Source organism: Ammospiza caudacuta, chromosome 13 (assembly GCF_027887145.1).
Source record: "Ammospiza caudacuta isolate bAmmCau1 chromosome 13, bAmmCau1.pri, whole genome shotgun sequence".
NCBI classification, from domain to species: domain Eukaryota; kingdom Metazoa; phylum Chordata; class Aves; order Passeriformes; family Passerellidae; genus Ammospiza; species Ammospiza caudacuta.
In genome coordinates this window covers 20,406,728-20,427,024 of record NC_080605.1, presented here as the reverse complement: position 1 = coordinate 20,427,024, position 20,297 = coordinate 20,406,728, and the positions used below count along the sequence as shown (strand labels likewise).

General features: G+C 45.3%; 1 protein-coding gene across 1 annotated transcript; it reads left to right on the top strand.

Annotated features, from left to right (window-relative positions):
* The first annotated feature begins 4,129 nt into the window (after positions 1-4,129).
* On the top strand, positions 4,130-17,262 carry CA5A (carbonic anhydrase 5A). The gene is made up of 7 exons (XM_058813274.1): positions 4,130-4,441; positions 5,461-5,658; positions 9,357-9,475; positions 10,120-10,215; positions 10,682-10,744; positions 11,993-12,148; positions 13,305-17,262. The coding sequence occupies exons 1-7, from the start codon at positions 4,204-4,206 to the stop codon at positions 13,437-13,439; spliced, it is 1,005 nt and encodes a 334-aa protein (XP_058669257.1). The 5' UTR covers positions 4,130-4,203; the 3' UTR covers positions 13,440-17,262.
* Positions 17,263-20,297: the final 3,035 nt, after the last annotated feature.

The following is a 20,297-nucleotide window of genomic DNA, read 5'->3' as shown; positions in this document are numbered from 1 at the left end:
GTCCCACCTTGTTCTTTATTTCTGCTGTCAGTGGCACCGGGATTTTGTTACTCCAACCTGTGACAAAAAGCAGTCATTACTTGGGAGGCTTGGCTGCTTTCAATGCAAACTGTTCATGAGCATAATTCAAAACACATTTAGCATAAATTGATTCTGACTGGGAATTTCATAGCCACTGCAATGTTTGATTTGGAAAATGAGGCCTAGAACAAGCCACAAACCCCTCCAAATACGCTGCACAGACCTCCAATAAATCACTTTGAAGTGCAAGATACTCCTGGAGGATGTTAAAGATTTAGTTATTTAAAATACTGATTAACTTGCTTCCAGATAATATGGGGCCAGGCAGAGATTGTGCCTACTCACTGCTGTGCAGATAATGTCAGCTGGAGAATAGCAAAGACTAATTTCTTATAGCTAGAAAAACCTTTTGTTTCTTATTTTTTCTTCTGTAAATTTGTTCAGCATAATAACTTCTGACAAAGAACAGAGCTGGGCTCTTCCTCGGGCATTTCATGGTTACCCAGGGTAAGAGGGGATCCCATTCCAAGGAGGGATCAGACAATTTGTTCCATCCAAGCAGCACTGCTGATTGAATGAGCCACAACTGGTAGTTATTTTTTACTCACATTCCTCTTTTCAATTTGAGACAAATACTGTTTACTCCTTCAACCTTTCTCTCCTTTGTGCCATTCATGCAGGAAATGCCAAAGCAAACTGATTTGGGAAATCCCTGTCTTTGGAATGGTTTTGGCAGGCAGGGAGTGCACAGGAGCTCTGGGTGAGGCAGCCTGGGGGTTACTCCACAGTTACTCACACCAGGGTTAAAAAACTCAAAGGCTGACAGTTTCTGCAGGTTTTGGATTCCCCTTGTGACCCTGCAAGGACAAAGGGCTTTTCCTGCACTTCACTGGGGGAATTGTGGCACGAATGTCAAAATTCCCAGTGGTGTGGGGGACCAGGGAGTGTCTGTGCTGAGCTCTGAGGTATCTTGTAATGATACATGGAGGTGGAGGATTTGGACATTCGTTTTTGAGAATAATTGCTGGAAGTGCTCTCCATGGGGATTTTTAAGCCAAATTTGGTAATTATTAGCAGAGCAGACCTGAATGAATTTTTTTCCTTTCTTGCCCTTTTAGAAGTAGTTACAAGAAAAGCAGAATCCTTCAAGTTTTGGGATTTTTTTTCCCAAAGAATTGTACAAGTCCTGCAGAGCCACGCAATCCAGGTGTGCCATCTCCAGGCCTGCACATACAACTGCACTGCCTCCCCAAATTGTCCAGGAGCTCCTTTCCAAGCCCTTTCCAGGCTGAGATCCTAAGCCTGCATGCATAATTTCAGCAAGTGTTTTTTATACAGGAGAAGATAAAGCCTCTGTTTGCTTTACCTCGCCAGCTGGAATTACCTCCCCCTTATCTGGGCTCAGCCACTGCCTCCTCAGCCAGGCTCCTATCTCAGCCAAACACTGTGGAGGCAGAGGAAAACTCAGCATTTCCCAGTCTGCTGTGCTCCCCTGTCAGCTACATCTGTTTGATAAAGAGCTCTGGGCTGTTTATCAATAAACTGGCCTAAATCATAACTCCCATCTGACATCAATTCAGCAGCACTTTCAGCACCTTGTCACGATGGGCCTGAGCCAAGCAGTGCTGTTATCCTCCAAAATCTTGATTCAAACCAAAAAAGCTTCAAGGAAATCAACCTATCTTGGATTTCCTCTGCAATATTTGGTCCCAGTGGCTGAAGCAGAGCTGTGCTTCTTTAAAGTTTAAAAGGGTTCTTTACTGAGTTTCAGCAAGATGTATATTTTATTTTCTTGTTCAGAATGTGTTGCTATGGCAAACAGGGCTTTATTTCCTTCCCCTGGGTGGGGTTTCTCAGCTCTTCCCACTGCACAGTTTGCCCTGGTTTATATCATTTGTAAAAATATGAAAGCACTTGATTCAACAGGTATTTTTGTTTTCAAGGATTAAAACCTTTATTTTCATCTGGATCTTGAAGTTTTACTGACCTTCATGCTCAGGAAGAAGTAGCAAGTGCATGTAAAAAATTGTGTGGAGATTCTGTGAGTGATACAGGAGGGAAATAAAAGTGTTGCAGGTCGAAGCGATTTCTCTTTAGTTGTGTACCTCACCAGCCCATCATTGCTGAGAGTGTGTCATTAACTTCCTTTTTGCTGTGCAGCTCAGCCCACAAGGAGTGACTTGCTCTGTTCAGCTTAGCGAAAATCTCTGTAAAAAAACTGCATTTTGCAAAACCTTGCAGGATCAAACCACCAAAAAGCTTAATGAAGTTAGGTTGTCTCAATGGCAGAATATAAAGCAGTGGAGTTTGAGGCTTTTTATTTCATCAGCTTTAACATACAGAAAAGGGATGGTTGTAATTTTCTGTGATTTTCTATAATTACACAACCAGGTGTAGATGTAATTTCTCAGCTGCCCAAGGTTATCAGGTGTGTTTAGAGGGTACATCCTGGGAGAATGGTGGAGGAATGACAATAGTTTGTTGGTAGATGAGAATAAGCCCCAGTATCTCTTGTTGATGCTGAATATAAAACACCTGAAGCCCATCTGGTCTGTCCTGATGACCAGGAGATGCCTAAAGAGTTGCCTAACCATGATTAAACTGTTAAACTGTGATTAAGACTGACTGGATTATGATGTTTATGGCAGCAGGTCTTTTCAATCTCATTGATTATCCATCTTTTTAAGCTACAGGAGGCTTTCTTTTGAGAATAGTTCAATTAGCCACCCTAAAAAATGTTGAGAGTCAAAAAATTCAGTTGCTTGCAGTTTTGCTACACAAAAAAGACTGCAGGGAGGAAGTAAAATGAAATTTAAACCTGGTTTAACATCCTGACATCACAAGCTGTTTGTACATCTCCTGATGATCTGTTTTGATCATGCAGCCACTCAAAGCAAATTGTTGGTCAGATTTCAACCTGCTCTTACTCAACTCAGTACTTTAAACATGTTATATTGTGAATGCAATGGAAACTTCTTATGCAATGTTGGTGAAACAGGGCAAACACTTCTTGCTGGACTCTGCTTGAGTATCTGGTCCTGTCTTCATTTCAGTAAAACATTCTCAGCGTTATATCAGGTTCCTTGTGAAAATTCAAAAGTAAAAGGTAAAAAAATCTCAAAAAGAGAAATGAAGATTTTCAAAATGATTTCAAGAGAGTAATTAAGAAATACGCTTGCACAGCAAGATGAAGGGTTGGTGTTCTGCTCCTGGCTGCCCAAGAGAACTGGCAAAAATTAGAGCTCTTACTTTATCTCTGTGCTTTCAATGATGCTTTCAGCTTTCTACAGGCTTTCCTTTTTTCCTTTAATTTTATTTTTTATGTGTGTTTTACTGGCAGCTGGAACAGAAGGAGTGATGAAGGTTTTAATCAGTTTCATTGAGATTTCTCTGCCTCAGGCAGGGCCAGGTGAATACTGAGTTCAGTTAAGTTGGGTTGACCCTTTCACCATCCAAGGTGGGACTATTTTTGCCTGACAGCCAAAAAAAGTAAATGTAAATATTAACTTTTCATAACTTTTCTAAAAGTGGCTTGGAGAGGGAACCCTGCTGTGCCAAGGCCACTCACCTCTGTGCATTTTTTTTGGTGTGAGGGCATAAACACTTTTTTGGCATTAGGGGATGCACTTGGTGTGAGGAGAAATACTTTGTTGTGAGGGGATAAATACTATTTTGACATAAGGGGATGTGCTTTTGATGTGAGGGGATGCTTTTTGGGGTGAGGTGATGTACTTGATGAGAAAGAATCACTTTTAACATGAGGGAATAAATACTCAATGTAAGGGAAAAACACTTGATAAAGGAGAAACGCTTCGGTGTGAGGGAGTAAATACTGTTTTGGTGTGAGGGGATGTGCTTTTTATGTGAGGCAATGCTCATTTGGTGTGAGGGGATGTCCTCAATGAGAAAGAATCACTTTTTATGTGAGGGAAAACACTTGATCAAGGAGAAACACTTTGGCATGAGGGAGTAAATACTATTTTGGTGTAAGGAGCCACTTTTGGGTGAGGCAATACTCTTGAGGGGATGTTCTCGGTGCGAAGGAATCGCTTTTGATGTGAAGGGCCCCGCTCGCTGTGAGGGGACGCGCTTTTAACAGGGGCACGGGGCCACCCTGAGCACGGGAAATTCCCATCCCCACCGTGCCCGGAGCTGCTCCCACTGCTGCGGGGCTGTCCCAGTATGAGGAGCCGCCGAGGGCAGGCCCAGCCCGCCCACGGGCCATGGCGGGGAGGCCGTGCCGGAAGGGGCCGCGCCGGGCTGGGCGGCGGCTCCGCGATCTCCGCCGCGATGCTGCCGCTGCTCCGCCGCGCTTGGGCGGCCGCCGTCACCTCCTCGTCCTCTTCCTCCTGCTCCTCACGGCCGGGCAGCCGCCGGTGCAGCCTCGGCGCCTGCTGCTCCTACCGCCTGCGAGACGCGCGTGAGTGCCGCTCTCCCTCAGCCCCCCTGCCCGCCCTGCCGCTGTCCCGCCATCGCTGCCCAGCTCTGTGTAGGAAAGGGAGACGCCGAGCTCTGCCTGGCTTTGTCCTCTGCTGAACCTTCAGGAAGTGGCGGCGTTTTAAATAAATACGGGGAGTGTTTTGCGCCGCCTTTGCCTGAGTTGACCTTACGGAGCTCCACAGTTCGCACTTCACTGAGGGAAACCGGGGCGGGAGGGAAGTTTTTCGGCCACCCCTCGTGTGAGTGGTTTGAAGGGTTAATTTATTTTCAATTGCTTGTTTAAAAGACCCAGGTATCCAGTGAAGTAGCCTGTAAAGTGATGCTCGAAGCATCGCGATTTGGGGTTCGGGTTGTGTGCGGGTCACCGGGTGAAGTGAACAGCTCCCCACAGGCGGCAGTTCTGGTTTTAAGCAGAATAAAGTCCTGTGGAAGTAATTCATGTACCTGTTCTGATTGTGCCAGACCCAAGCTGCCCCCAGAATTGCTGGGTTTGGGCTTGACAGGAGCTATCTGCACGAAGCAGTTTTGGTCAGGATCGGTGTGGTTTGGGTTACTCCTGCTGCAGAAGCTCTAAACCCCTCTTTGTGGGGTAACCCCTCTGCTTGTGTTTTCTTCTAGAGCATGTTTTGCTTCCCAGTGGGAATTATCCCATGTCTGGAGCACTCCCAGCTCAGCTGATGGTGCTGGTGTGTAAAGAAAGCTGTAGAACAAAGCTGCCTTAAAATCTGGCAATAATGGGGAAGCATTCTCTCTTTCTGGGAAATAAGGGGACCGTTTCTTTGCAGAGCATTCTGCAAAGGCAGAAAGGTACTGACATGGTTCTAAGTCAAATTACTGCACTTCCCTGTTTGGCTTTGAGTCATGCAGCTGGAATGTTTTCTTTTTCTTTTGCTTTCCTGGGCACCAGCTGACTCGAATTAGCCTTTGGTGACACAGCACCTTCCCTTGCCAGAAAGTTCTGTATCCTGCATCAGCCTGACTCTGCCCCTCGTCTTGCAGTGCATCCGCTGTGGCAGAGCCCGCTGACAATTCCCGGGGGCACCCGCCAGTCTCCCATCAACATCCAGTGGAGGGACAGTGTTTATGATCCCTTCCTGAAGCCTCTGAAAATCAGCTACGACCCCACCACCTGTCTGCACATCTGGAACAATGGCTACTCCTTCCTGGTGGAGTTTGATGATTCTGCTGATAGATCAAGTAAGTAAAAACTCAGGGAAAAAAAAAAATCTAATTAATGCTAAGAGAGGAGAAATACCTGTGTGATGTAAGACCTGATGTTGAAAATGAAAGTACAGTAAAAAAAAATGCTGGGTTTAAAGTGGTGGGAATCACGCTGAAATTCCATACAGACTTCACATTTACAGTGTTTTTATTACCCGTGGGCATTGTGCACAAATCCCCTGCTGTGTGTTGAAACTCCTTTCACAAGCCCCAGTGCCCTGCCTTGTAGGTTTTGTAATAAACTTTACCCACACGAGTCAATCTTCAGCCATTTCTGTGTGTACTTACTCAATGTGAAACCTGATTCCCTCACTGCTCTTTATTGAGGTAATCTGCCACTTATCTTCTGTGGGGCTAATAAAGATATTTACTGCACTTGAAATAATCAGCGGCCAAATGAGTTGCAGTTGGAAAGCACACAGGCTTATCTCTGTGGGGTTCTAGGGAATGAAATAACACTGGGCTCTGCCCTCAGGAGCAGGTGTGTGTGTGTGTATCCCTGTTGTTTTAGGGGAAGCAGGAGAGCATGGAAAACCCAACCGTGCATTCCAGCAGTTTCATGTGAATAAACCTCTGACCTGAGCAGCTCAACAGAGTAAAAAAATTGACTTAAAATCAAAATATTGCTCCCATACCCCAGATTTTCTGTCCACTATTCTTTCTAAAAGCTGCTTTCACCGAAGGATTTTGGAGAATGTAAAGGTATTTCATAAAGGTGGGTGAGCTGGTAGCAATTGGTCAGGGCTGTTGTGAAGCACAGGATTGCTCAGCGTGTCCTGCAGGGGAAAACTGAAGGACCCTGAGCAAGTTTGAACCTGTTGGATTGGAGCCGTTTATGTTTTAAATGACTGCTCACCATGAGAGCTCCTCCAGCTTCCTGAGGGATTTAGCAATGCCCTCGGGGAGGGAGCCTTCAGCACATAAACAAACACTTTGTCTGCACAACAACATTTGTGGTTGATGTTTGGAAAGAGGCTGATAAAACACTGCAGCAAAAAACGGTGGTGGTGGAATGCAGGGAGCTTGTGTGATGTTTGGGGCTCGTTTTGTTTATCTTGTTTCTAGCTGTTCACTCGGAATATCCATTTCCAAGAGGAAATATTGTTGTCCTTGCTCATTTAAGCACTGATATCATGAAGTGCTGGTTTTTTTCGGTGAGGTTGGGTTAGAGGACAGACATCACTTGTTACCTCATCAGTGATTTTCATTTACTAACTTTAGATTGGCTTTGCTTTTCATCAAACAGCCTCTTTTATAAGCCACACCCCACTATCTGTTGAGGATAAGATCCTGAAAAGTGTTTAGTGGGAAGGGGAATTGCCTGTAGGGGATTCAGAAATATGCAATATTTAATTGCACAGGAGCAGTTTGTGTGGCATAAAGGCAAGGCTGCAATCATCAGGTGCTCACCTCTGAAAGATCTTACCTGCTTTGTATGTGAGACTTTCCTTGAGGTAAATCTTTCCCTGTGAGCATTTGCTGCCTTTTCATCATCCTCATCTTCCTTAAATGAATTTAAATCCATGAAGGGTAGGATGGCATCAATCAGTGACAGGGCTCCAAAATGACAGAGAGCAACAGACAGTGAGGTGTTGCTGTATAACCCCCAGTTTTCAGGTGCCTGCCTCTCTCCTCCACCTTTCTCTCTTCACTCTTGCTATTTCTGGTTTTTCTCACTGCCAGCTTCTGTCTAACAATCATAGAAATCCAGAGAAGAAAGCTTGGGAGCAAACAAAAGCACCACAGTCGAAAGAGAAGATGAGAAAGACACCCAGGATAGCCAGAAATGCCTGAATCCTGAGATGGGGTTTGCAATGCAAGACTTGGGCTAAAGCTGAAGGTAGAGCAGGAGGAAGAAGAGGGTGAGGGAAGGTATGTACAGCGTGTGCTCTGTCTGTGTGTGGTGCCACCAGAAACGAGGCTGAACCAGAGCCAGGGCTGCAGGAAAAACCTGAAGTGGTTCTTGCTGCTAGAGCCCCTCAAACTTCAGTTTTGTTTTGAAATTGTCAAGGTTGTAATTTGAGAGGAGATGCTTCTGAAGGGACTGAAGTTTCTGTTTGTTTCCTGTCACTTTCTGGTGACCACTTCAGGAACCTGAGTCCATACACGTGTCTGTGCCTGAAGTTATCTGTGAGGCAAATACTCAGGTGGATGTGGTTATTTACACAAATTTGTAGTCACTTGTGGGTTTGCATCATCACAAACACGGGAGTGGATGGTGTTAGAGCACAGAAACTTCACTTCTGAGAGGCTTGGCTGTGTAACCCACATGCTTATCCCACCCCTTCTCCAGCACAGAATCCCAGCATGGTTTGGGTGAGGACCTTAAAGCTGATGCCATTCCCCCCCTGCCGTGGGCAGGGACACCCTCCTGTCCCTCAGGGTGCTCCAAACCCTGTCCAGCCTGGCCTTGGACACTTCAGGGATGGGGCATTGTGATCTCCCAGTGATGGTCAGCATTGCATTCATTCAGGGGATGAAATTAATTCAATGTCACTTTGCCCAGTTCCTTTTAATTTATTCCTTTTTCACACACAGGCCTGTCTGGTTCAGATTTCAAACCTGCTGGCTGATTTTCAGGAAAAAAATAATACAAGAAAATCTCTTAATGCCTCTCATTGTTTTCTCCTTAGCATGGAAGTGATTAACTTATTTCCAAGAGCAGTGTTGGGATTAGGTGCTTTATACCAAAGTTTGCTGTAAAACTTCCCCATGTCCTAAAGTTCAGTAAAAATCAGCAGCTGCTGATGGTTTAGTGCTGGGTGAACCCTTGGAAAAGCTCTTTTCCAACCTAAATGGTTCCCTGATTCCATAAGTGTTATTAGCCCTTGGGAAGCAATTAGGGTTTCTCATTTACCAGATGTTCTCATTTCATAATTAGCAAGATGACTTTGCAGGATGGTTTTGGTCCAGATAGGGAGGGAATGAGTGGAAGCAGAAAGCTGGGCATGGCCTTCATTCATGTGTTTGCAGAAGGATGGGAGGCCCTCTGAAATCAGCAGAGCAGAATGAAGTTTGACCTTTACTCATTGATGAAAAGGGCATTAAATCTTTCAGAAACTTGCCCAGTGGCAGACTGGATGTTTAAATCCTTCCTGAACAGCTTGTGGGCACAACAAAACATGTTTCTGGCTGGCCCTTGTGTGTGCAGTTTGGAAGCTGTGCTGAAGCAGAAAAAGATGTTGGGATTTTTGTAGCTTGCAGGAGACTTGAATGTTTGACTCAATACACAGATTTGTCTGGCATTATTTGCTTTTTGAAGTCTTGTCCTGAGAAATGTCAACGTTTTTCACAGATCCTTGTAGGAATGTCACTGAATGCATTTAATAGATGTGTCACTGCTGTGTCACCTGGTCAGGCAGTCCTGACAGTCCTGCTGTGACAGAGGGGTGACAGTGTGACACTCACCACTGTGACTGTGCCAGCCTTGGTGCCAGCTGGGAAAACATTCCCTCGAGGGGAGATGGATGAGGAGACTTCACTCATCTCCAGTTTGGTGCAGGGAGAACCAGAATGTGCTTGCTTGAGTAATGTGGTCATGGCAAAGTGTAGTCAGGCACTGTTTGAGTTGCTCCACCTTTCACTTTTTCCTGGGCAATTTTTTCCAAGGATTGACTTGTCTGGCCAATTTTAAATCATATTTATTAACATGTGTGTCTTGTTTTGTTTTCTAGTCATCGTTGGAGGCCCCTTGGAAAACCAGTACAGGCTAAAGCAGTTCCACTTCCACTGGGGAGCTGTCAATGACTGGGGCTCAGAGCACACAGTTGACTGTAAATTTTACCCAGCAGAGGTATGAGAAGAAGTCCTCAATAATGCAAATACTTAGCTCAGGTGTGTCTGTGAAAACTCCCAAATTGAGGAATTGCAGTTTATTTTGAAGTGCTACAGCTCATCTGCTGTTTTATTCTATAAAATTCGTCTCTACTGTGTTTTCTGGAGAAGAACAGCCTGAAAATTGGACTGAAAGTGAAAAATCACTTTGTTTATTGTTACTAAATCTTTCAGAGAAACAAATATATACTCTTATAAAACACCTTATTTTCTGTTTGCAACTGATGAACAGTTAATCACACAAAACCCCTCAATGTATTGGCTGTGAGCAGAGCAGAGGAAGATTGTTGTGTGCAGGAGGCTGCTCCTCCTGGGAAGGGAGGAAAGAGATGGAACACTGAGCTTTGTCTGTGCCTGTGACCAGCATTCCTGGAGACAGACTGCCACAGACTAAACCTCTTTTAAATGCAGTGGGTCCTAACTATTGCTTAAAGCAAAAGAGAAAAAAGGAAGGGAAGGACCATTATTTACCAAGAGCATTTTGTTCCTCATTTCTGTGGTTTCTGAGGAGCTCCCTGAGTGCCTCACCCTGCCAGGATCAGCAGCCAGGTGTGGTGTCTGTGCTCTGGGCAGGGGCTGATTTCTCCCTTCTCTCTCTTTCAGCTGCACTTGGTGCACTGGAATGCTGTGGAGTACCCGAGTTTTGAGGAAGCTGTGATGGAAGGGAATGGCCTGGCTGTTATTGGAGTGTTCTTAAAGGTAATTTTGTTCTGTGGGACCAGCTGTGATGGGGCCTTTCCATTTGCATTCTGTTAAAGCCAATTTAGGGCAATTAAGGGAAGGCTGAGAGGGGATCCCATCAATCCCATCAATGTTCCCAAGGGGTGACAGAGGATGGTGCCAGGCTCTGTTCAATGGTGCCAGTGACAGGATAAGGAGCAATGGCCAGAAACTAAAAAAGTTTCACCTCAATGTGAAGAACTTTCTGTTGAGGGTGGAGCAGCTGCCCTGGGAGGATATGGAATCTCCCTGTCTGGAGACATTCCAAACCCACCTGGATGTGTTCCTCCAGCTGCTCCTGCCTTGGGCTGGATGATCTCCAGAGCTCCCTTCCAGCCCTAAATATCCTGTGATTGTTGTTAGGAAAAAATCCTAAGGCTGATAGGTAGAACTGATTGATTATTGATCAGCTCATTGATTGTCCAACCCCTCCCTGTCCCTGCAGCTGGGAGCACGGCACGAGGGGCTGCAGACCCTGGTGGATGCCCTGCCAGCAGTCAGACACAAGGTCAGTGCTCTGGGGTGTCCCACCCATTGTCACCCAGCAGAAGGAACACTTGCAGAACCACAGCACACCCAGAAAATCTTTCTTCCTTAAATTTTACTGGGAGGAGGGGGCTGATGGACCCTTGGAAGTGGGAAGGGAGGCTGATTTTTCAGGAGGAATTGGATACTTGAAGCTTTCCAAACCTCTTGAAGAAATGCTGCTCTTGAGATTGTTTCCCTTACAAGGACATGCTTGAAGTGGGAGTTTATTTATTGTGGGATTAAGGCTTTTTGATTTTTGTCTGATCTTCGAGGAGGTTATTTCCTTTTTTATAAACACTGAATTTTCTGCTGAGGGAATGGGATCGTTCCTGGCAGGCTCCTGCCAGGAGAGGGAGCGCTGAGTCTCTGACAGAAGCATTTCCTCCTTCCCCTGCCCGTTCCCTTCTGAAAGTACACTCAAAAAACCACACCGACCACTTCAGCTTCTAATCTCATCCAGCTGAAGTCACTGTGCCACTGCTTCTCACAGCAAGGAGTTTGTAAAATCCAAATAAAACAAGTTTTTATATCAGAGCAGTGACAGCTCTGCCAGATAAACACCAAACATGTCAGTTCAGTGCCAGAAGACCTCCCTAAATCTGAATGTATGTCTATTGTGATAATATAATAATTTACAGCATGTGAATTTAAAAGAAATTTAGCCAAGATCCCCCAGTATATCCTGAAACTCCCCCTGGAGCAATGTTTGTGTGGGTTTTGAAGCTCCTGATATCCCACAAGTGGGAATGAACATTCTGGAGATGGGAGTGTTTGATTTCAATTAAGCTTCAGTCCTGTTCCTGCTGCCTAAAATCACATGGTGAAAAGTAAAACACTTTTTGTTTGCAGTCTTTTAAGTATCTGGCACAGCTACCTGAACTTATCCCACCACTTCTTCCCTCTTTTTCCTGGTTGCATCAGCTCCCACAAAGCCTTAGGCCACCGATCCTTCTCACTCCTTGTTTCTCCTGCACTAAATTCCTAATGTGGGGACAGTAGAAATATTTAACTTATGTCTGCTTAGAGCTGCCCCTTACACATCAAACCCAATTTTACACAAATATGGGGTGTTTCAAATAATATTATTAATATTCCCAACATCCCATTTCCCATGCACACACAACACAATTTTTAACCAAACTGTCAAGATCTTTTTCAAATTTGTCGGTTTTTTCTCAAAACACCTTAAAAACATCCTTCAAAATGTTTTTTTTTTGCTGCTATTTAGGACACTGTGATCGAGTTTGATGTCTTTGATCCCTCGTGCCTGCTCCCTTCGTGCCCTGATTACTGGACCTATGCTGGCTCCCTGACCACTCCTCCCCTCACCGAGTCAGTCACGTGGATCATTAAGAAGAAGCCAATCGAGGTGGATGAGGATCAGGTAAATCTCAATTTTCCTTTTAGATCACACCTCTTGCTGCCACAAAGGTGCTCAGAACCAGTTTGCCAGCAATTCTCTGTGAAAACACAAAAATTCTGTTTTCAGAGATCTGTGACTGTTTCAACCCAGGATTTGGGGAGGAATCCTGGCATTAGCAGCCACTAATACTGAAAACCTCTCCAAGATGTTTTTTCAACTTTTCCATCTATTCTCAAAAGTTTTATCTTGATATGTGATACAATTCTGGAAGCTGCCCCTTGAAAACTTGGGGGGTTTTAGGAACTTACTGGAATTCCCATCATTTTGCTCTCCTTAGCATGATGCAGCCTTTTTTGTGGAGGGAAGGGAAAAAGGGAAGATTTTGTGACATGGAGATTGTTAACAGAGAACTGCAGGCAGAGTGTGGCATTCCTTTAAACTGAAAATTTTCTCATTTTTTCTTTTTTTTCTTGGCTCTTTACTATCATAGCAGTGACTTACCATTGGAATGGCCTTGTGAGCATTAAAAGCTGATCTGCTGCTTTATTTTAACCCCAGTTATAAACCAGTGAGACAACAACTTGGGGATTGTTGGGGTTCCCTCTTTTCCGGGTGCCAGGGAGGCTGTAAATGGAGGTTGGATGAAGTATTTGAGTGGGAATAGATCTTTCAGATGTGCCACATTTGGGATTTGATTTCCTTAAGGATAGCAGGTGACTGATAATCCTTCCATGTTGGTGTGGATATCAGCAGATGTGGGTGCTAGAACCCCTCAGAACACAAACCCAGTGCTACATTTGATGCCACATCTGGGATTTGATTTCCTTAAGGATACCAGATGATTGATAATCCTTCCATGCTGGTGTGGGTAATGGGACAATCTTTATCAGACAATGTGGGTGCTAAAACCCCTCAGAACACAAACCTAGCACTAACTTTGGTGCCACTTTTGGGATTTGATTTCCCTGAGGATAGCAGATGACTGATAATTCTATGTTGGTGTGGGTAACAGGACGATCTACCATCCTGTGTGGGTGCTAAAACCCCTGAGAACACAGACCTAGCGCTACTTTTGGTTTCACTCCCCTCTCTGAGAACAAACTCCTGTCCTTTGCCACGAATTCCCCATTTGGGGAGTTCCTGGGAGGTGACAGGAGTGGCCCTTTGTGCTTCCCAGCTGGAGGCCTTCAGGACGCTGCTGTTCTCGTCGCACGGGGAGGAGGAGAGGAGGATGGTGGACAACTTCCGCCCGCTGCAGCCGCTGATGGACCGCACCGTGCGCTCGTCCTTCCGCCCCCAGCTCAGCCCATAGCTGCCCCAGCACCCCAGCAGCTCCCTTGCCATCCAGCCCTTCCCTGACTGGCCCCAGGAAAGCTCTGGGGGGTTTTAGTTTTGATCTTTTTAGAGAAGCGAGTGATATTAACTCTTGTTCTAAGGCGGGGGTCGAGAAGGGATTATTAAGGCAGTTAAAGATAAGGACAGGAGAGATCCTCCCCTGCTCCTTCTCTGGATTGTTCTGTGGTTCTTCAAATGCTCTTTCAGTGCCTTGCATGAATTAGTAATCCTGGGTAAAAATTCTTAAGAAAGAGGATGTGGGAAGCAAAGAAAAGTATCAGGACTGATCAGGTCCTTTTAGGGAATTAATCTTCTTCCTTTCTCCTTGGGTGAGAGGAGAAGGACAAAAATGACTTCCAGGATCTCTTTCCATTCTGTTGGCTGCACATTCCATGTTTGATGTGGGTGCCACAGAATGCCCGCTGTAATGACACCAGGAGCCAGAAGATGTTTTCTAAAACCTTTTAACAACTGTAGAAGCTTTGGCAGCTTTTGTTTTCCCCTGTTAATAATCTATCAGGAGAAGGGAGGAGAAGAGAATTCAATAGTGTCTCAAGACTGGCAAGAACAGCAGATTAGGTGAAAATGTCCAATTGATGCCAGGAAACTGATCACATCAACAGAAGGCAAGATTAGATAAAGCCCAGCTGACCCTCCCAGTGGGATTAGGAGGGCAAAACCCCAAACCATTCCTCAAACCAGTGCCAGGACAGTGTGGACAAAACACAGCACTGAGAAAGGGTTTTATTTCAGTAACTCAGAGCACCAGAGCTCTCTTCAGTTTTGCCTTGAGATGAATTTTCCTATAAAAACACTTACCCAGCCTCCGGACCAGTGGGGACCAGTTTGTTTTTATTGCACCTTATGATAACAAGGTCCAGTGGGGTGAGAATTGATTTGTGGACCAAGCAGAGCTGCTGTGTGAGCTGCCAGCTCTGAGCCCTTCCCAGGAGCTGTGACCCAGCAGCCCCCTGGATCACTGCCCTCACATCCCACTAAACCTGATTTGCTCTCTGGCCTGTATGCCCTGTATGCTCTGCTGTATTTAGCAGATTAAATTCCTGCACCAGATTTCTGATGAGGAGCAGCTCTGTCTGTGTCATCTCCATGGGTTTTGTTTCAGGAATCTTTTCAGGAATCTTTCCTCCCTCTGTTTGATTCCTGGTGGGATTCAGTGAAGCCACAACCTGGCTTGGCAATGCTAAATCCAGTTTTCCAGTTGGTACTTTGGTTTTTTTTTTTGAAGTCCAAGAATTGTTTTCAAAGCACCTTAACACTTTTCAGTGTGACCCTGATGATTTTAAGGGTTTGAGATCATATTGAAGCAGTGGAGTGCTCAGATCCTGCCTTTCCTTCCTCAATAGCTCTACCTCAGGCTGTTGTTCTGGTGCCACAGTTGTGCCTCTGTCCCTGCATTGTGGCCACTTCAATTGAGTGACTCTGGGTGCTGGAAGGAAGGAAATCTCCCTCTGTCCCAGTGCAGGATATTTTTCCTGTTGGGAATTCAGTGGAACTCTTTGGTTTCACCACTTCCCCAAGCCCTCCCTGCCTGGGGAACATTTCCATCCTGGTTGTGCCATCTCCCTTTGGATGGGGCCGGGATTATCCTGGGACAGTGGGAGGTGTCCCTGCCATGGCAGGGCTGGCACTGGGTGAGCTTTCAGGTCCTTTCCCACCCAAACCATTCCATGATTTTCTGATTCCATGTTCTCAGTTGAACTCTGCAGGCTTTGCCATCATCACTCAGATTTTTAGCTACAAAACCACACCAGTGATGATTTTGCTGGAGAATGATACATTCCAAAACAAAGCTGGAAGGAATATCTACAGTCCGGGGAACAGGAAAAGAATTATTTTACTTTTTGCCTGAATGTATAGCAGTTATGATCCAGTCATTAAGTTTGAGATATTTATTCAGTGCTGTTCTTGCAGACACTTTCTGAGGAGGAACCTGGAGAAAGATGGCAGCAGCTCAGATATTTTCTACTCATTAATAGAAAAATTGTAATACAAAGACATCTTAATGTTGCCTTCTATTTAAAACCAGAGTTGCCTCAGCAGCACTGGGCTGTAAGTGCATCAATCTCCTTATCATTTATTAATGGATCTTTTTAAAAGCTTTTGTAAATGCTCAGTTTTTAAATTTTGTAATTTCCACTGAGGTTTTAGATATCTCTTATCCACTCAGAAGAATAGTTGATCCAGCTTTCCAAACAAACCCAAAAACCAGATTATTTAGGGAACTGCCAGGGTTTAACTGTTTAACTCCAGCTGCTCTGGAATCCTACAGCAGCCTCATAGCCACTGAGCTCTCCATGCTTTGCTCAATTCAATCAGATTTTCCTCCTGGATGTGTAAATCCCTTTGAACCACCCTGCACCCATCAGAGGGAGTGTGGGATATTCCCTTCCCAGTGATCCAGTTCAAGTTCTCAGAGAGATTTATTTAAAGTTCTCACAGAGATTTGCTTTGTTCAAGTATTGCCATGGAAGCTTTGTTAGAGAATAGTGAATTACCAGTGATGCAGTTAAGCTGTGTCCATATTTACATCAAATCACACCTATTTTTACTGACAGAAAATAAAGAAATTCCAATTATAGCACTGATCACTTCAAATATCTGAAAACAGGGTTAATGTAGATAAAAAAATAACTGTACTGTGCTACAAAAAGAAGTTTTACAGGGTTTTACCTTTTTTTTTGCTGTTTCTTGAGTCCTGCATTTATGTGTAGTGTTTGAGCATCTCCTTAAGGCAGGCAGGAGCTCAGCTGCAGGGCACATTGTTGGAATTAATCTAGAAATTAATGTACTGATGTTTATTTGTTTAGGTTTTTTTTCAGTTTTAAACTTTCCTGTTACAATGACTTTATTGACCTTGTGAATGTAAACTTTAGGAAAATAATTGTGTTTAAATCAAGAGATGGGATAGAATTCCTGTGCCTTATTCTCTCAGTTCTGTGTGGGAAGATGATTGGATTGTTGGGTTAGAGCTGATTTTGCACAATTGAGTTTAAAAGGAATTTTTGGGCTCTTTTGGGTGGCACAATACGAAAGGGTCAAAGCACATATTTGTATTTTCCTTGCATAAGAGTCACTTTATTATAAATACTGCCCTGGGAGGCATTCCTGGGGCAGCAAGTCCCAGCAATTAAAGACTGTCCCAGGAATGATGCTGGGACAGCTCCCTGCAAAGGGAGGAGGAGGAGGTTTGGAGCTCTGTGCTGGTCTCATCCCAGCTGCCTCTCAGGATTCCTCTGCACTGCTGCTCTCACCTTGCCCTGGGTGACTTCACAGTGGGGACACCTTCCTTGGTGTTGGAGTGTTTGATCCCTGTTCCTGCATTCCAGAACTTTCCCTCTTCAGGCGTTCCTGCCCACTTTGTGCTGCCTTTTCTGTCAGGGATGACAGGAGGGTCTCCCCTGGCTTTGGAACTCCAGAACTGGAGTTTGCTTTGATCTCCACAGGGTTTTAGAGGACTGGAATTCAGCTTTGGATGAAGGGTCCCCTCATGCCTTAATTTGGGATGTTTTAACTTGTATTTCCTGGCACGTCTTGGCTTTTATTTTTGTTTTGTGCATCTTGTTTTTGTGGCCTTTATGACATTGTGTATTTAATGTGTGTTACCTGTCTGACCATAACTGAAATCAGTCTGCAGACAACACCTGGAGCAGGGAATGCTTTGTTTTCCTGGGATCCAGGCCCTTCCCCAGAGATTTTCCCTGATGTATAGAACCCTTCAGCTGCTGCATTTGACACTGTTACATTAGTGTGCAACTACAATAAAGGAACAGAGAAACCCATGCCTGTATCTCGTTGTGTAATTAAGCTTTTCAAGTTAAAAAAAATCAGATTTCCTGTCAAAAAAAGATTAGAATTCCTCATTGGGAATGCCCCAGTTCATTAGGAGCAGAGTCTGATCAGCTGTCAGATGTTCTGTGATACTTCCAAGGCCTGAAAGGCTCTGCTGAGCTGTGTCAGAATGAAAGCACAAAGAACTCTCTGTGTTGCTGGAGGGTGTCCCATGATTGATCACACCCAGCCAGATGCCACAGGCCATCTCCAGCAGCATTCCAGCCTTCCAGGACCTTTCCTGAGCTCCTTCTCTGGCCACTGCCCATTCAGCTGGACCTGTCAGCTGAGCTCCTTCCTCTGTCCTGTCATAAATCTGAGCCTTGAGCTGGGTGGTGTGACCCAGCTGCTGCTTGTGGCTGCAGAAATGCTATCAAGTAACCCTAAAAAACCCTTTAAATAAATTAAACTATTGATACCAATTAGAAGTTGATCAAAGAGAGTGGGTTTAGATGGGATTTGGGGAAGGAATCATAACTGGGAGGGAGGGAGGGCTCACTCAGTGTGCTCAGAGCAGCTGTGGCTGCCCCTGGATCCCTGGAAATGTCCCAGGCCAGGCTGGACAGGGCTGGGAGCACCCTGGGACAGTGGAAGGGTTAGAACTTTAACGTCCCTTCATCCCAAACCATCCCATGATTCCGTGAACTTTGGGTGAAATAAGTGTTCATTTCTGTCTCCCAGCTGAGCCACACCTGGAGTCCAGCTCTCACCCAGACAGGTTTTGTTTAGCTGGATTAACCCAAATAAGTTTCTTTGGAGATTCCATTCCTGGTTAAGGGATCCCCCTAAAATAATTGTAGGTAATGTTTCTAGAAGGTTCCTCAAGCGTGCTGGTGGGTGGAGAGAGTGGCCTGGGTTTTCTTCTGGAGAAAGAGTGGTCTGGGTGGTTAGGAGTGAGGCCAGCTCAGCTCTTGTGACCATTTAATGGTTCTAGAAGCTGCCACCCCTTCCATTTAGCCAGGAAAGGCAGCTCTGAGCTCTTTATCAGCACAGCTGAGGTGTTTGCTGAAGAAATGGGGGATTGATGCCAGCAGGATCAAGGCAGCTTTTCCAAATAACTGCTTCAAAACATCCCCATCCCTCCTCACAAATGGCCCATTTGCTCCTGCTCCTGCTCCTTGTTTGTGCTTCTGACAAATCCTTCCTTCCCTGCTCGTTTTTGATGTGCCAAGCTGTGAGTGTTAGCACATGGAGAGCTGATTGGATAATCAAATAGTCTTCAAAGATCCTGCGGAAGAACTCGGGGCCCCGAGCAGAGGTAATGCTCAGGGCCAGCTGATAACAACACCGCCACTGGCAGGTGCTTTGAAGATATCGGCTCTGGGAACACGCCCCAGTGCCAGGCTGGTGTTTTCTCAGGAATACAAATGGAAAAACAGTTGCAGAATGAACTCCCATGCAATAACTTGCAATAATTTGTAAGAGAGTTAAGCACGAGGTTGGCTTGGGACAGGGCAGTTCAGTGGCTGCTGTCCCATGGCCTCTGGAGCCTGGCATTTCAGTCCTCAGCTCTGAGTCCAGGAAGGAATTCCCCTTTGGAAGAATTAGAACAGGATAACTGTGTCCCATTCATGGAAATGTCTCTGTGGGTTCATACCAGCTGTGAAATGCCCGTGGTGGGATTCTTGGGGCCAGCAATTGAACTTGATCCCTGTGGGTCCCTTCCAGCTCAGGAGATCCTGGTTCTAGGTCATTATTGGCCTTGAGGAACTCAGCCTGGAGCACTGGAGAAGTAAATCCCTTGATAAATGATTTTATTCCCCCAAATATATAACTAATTTTGAGTATTCATGTGAAAACACATGTGAAGCAAATACTTAATTTCAATCCCTGTCCTGTCTGCTGCATCCTGATGTACCAAGGCTGACACAGGGAAAATCCTATTTGTTGTAAGTATCTGGTTCTTTTCATGATTTCATGGTCCTGGGATAAATCATGAAATGCAGTAACAAAAATGGCATGTAATGGTAAACTAGTAAAGTAAAAAAAAAAGGTTTTTGAGGTTATAGAAAACCTGTGATAAATGTTTTGTTGTTTATTTTTAATTAATTGTCAGAGTCTTTTCAGCCTCCTCAGGATCGCATTTCTCCTTGAAAACTGGAGGAACGTGCTTCGTGCCGAGGTAATTTCTGTTTTTGCTCCCTTCCAGAATTTGGATGTTTACCTTAAGTCAGCAGCAGATATTTGAGCCCCTGAGCAGCCACTAGATGTCAGGTTTGGATTAGTGCTCCGAGGATTGGGCTGGCTGGGATTCTGGAATGGCTGGAAGTGGTGTTGATGGAGATGAAGTGTAACTGAAATGTGCCCTTTTCCCCCAGAATGTCCATCTCACTTTTCCCTGGAGTTCCCTTGGAGAAAACCTTCCAGGCCACCTCCTGCCTGTCTGAACCGTGCACAGAGGGGGCTCCAGGAGGATGAACCAGCCTTGGGTTTGGGGCTCGGGCACCGCTCCTCGTGTGACAGCCCTGCCTGGGAGGCAGCTCCTCACAGGTACCACCCTCACAGGGAATGTTTGCAATCAGAGCTTCCAGGATGGAGCCGCTGAGCTCCTCTCCTCCCACCAGGGCAAGAGGGAATCTGAATTTCCTGAGGGATTGGCTCTTAGGGCATTACTGTAGTACCCAAGTGATTTATCCTTGCCTTCAGTGAGGCACATATTGCCTTTTTTTGCCTGCACAACTGCCAAGATGAATTATGTGAATTATTTTACATTTTCGTTTCACAAACCAGCATTCTGGTGACTTTGCCATTTGTCAGGTTTGAGATTGGTGACTCACTAATGTTTCAGAGAGGCCTTTTTGGCGATTTTGGTGTCTGCCAGGAGGGGCTGATGCCCGCAGTGCCTCTGCAGAGGTGCAGGTGATGCAGCACCGGGGCCTCGCCCTGTGCTTGTGAACTGGGATAGAAAAGCAGGGCAGGATGGGGCTGGGAGAGGCAGGATATACATACAAACACATCTGTATATCATACATACATGGCTGTATAT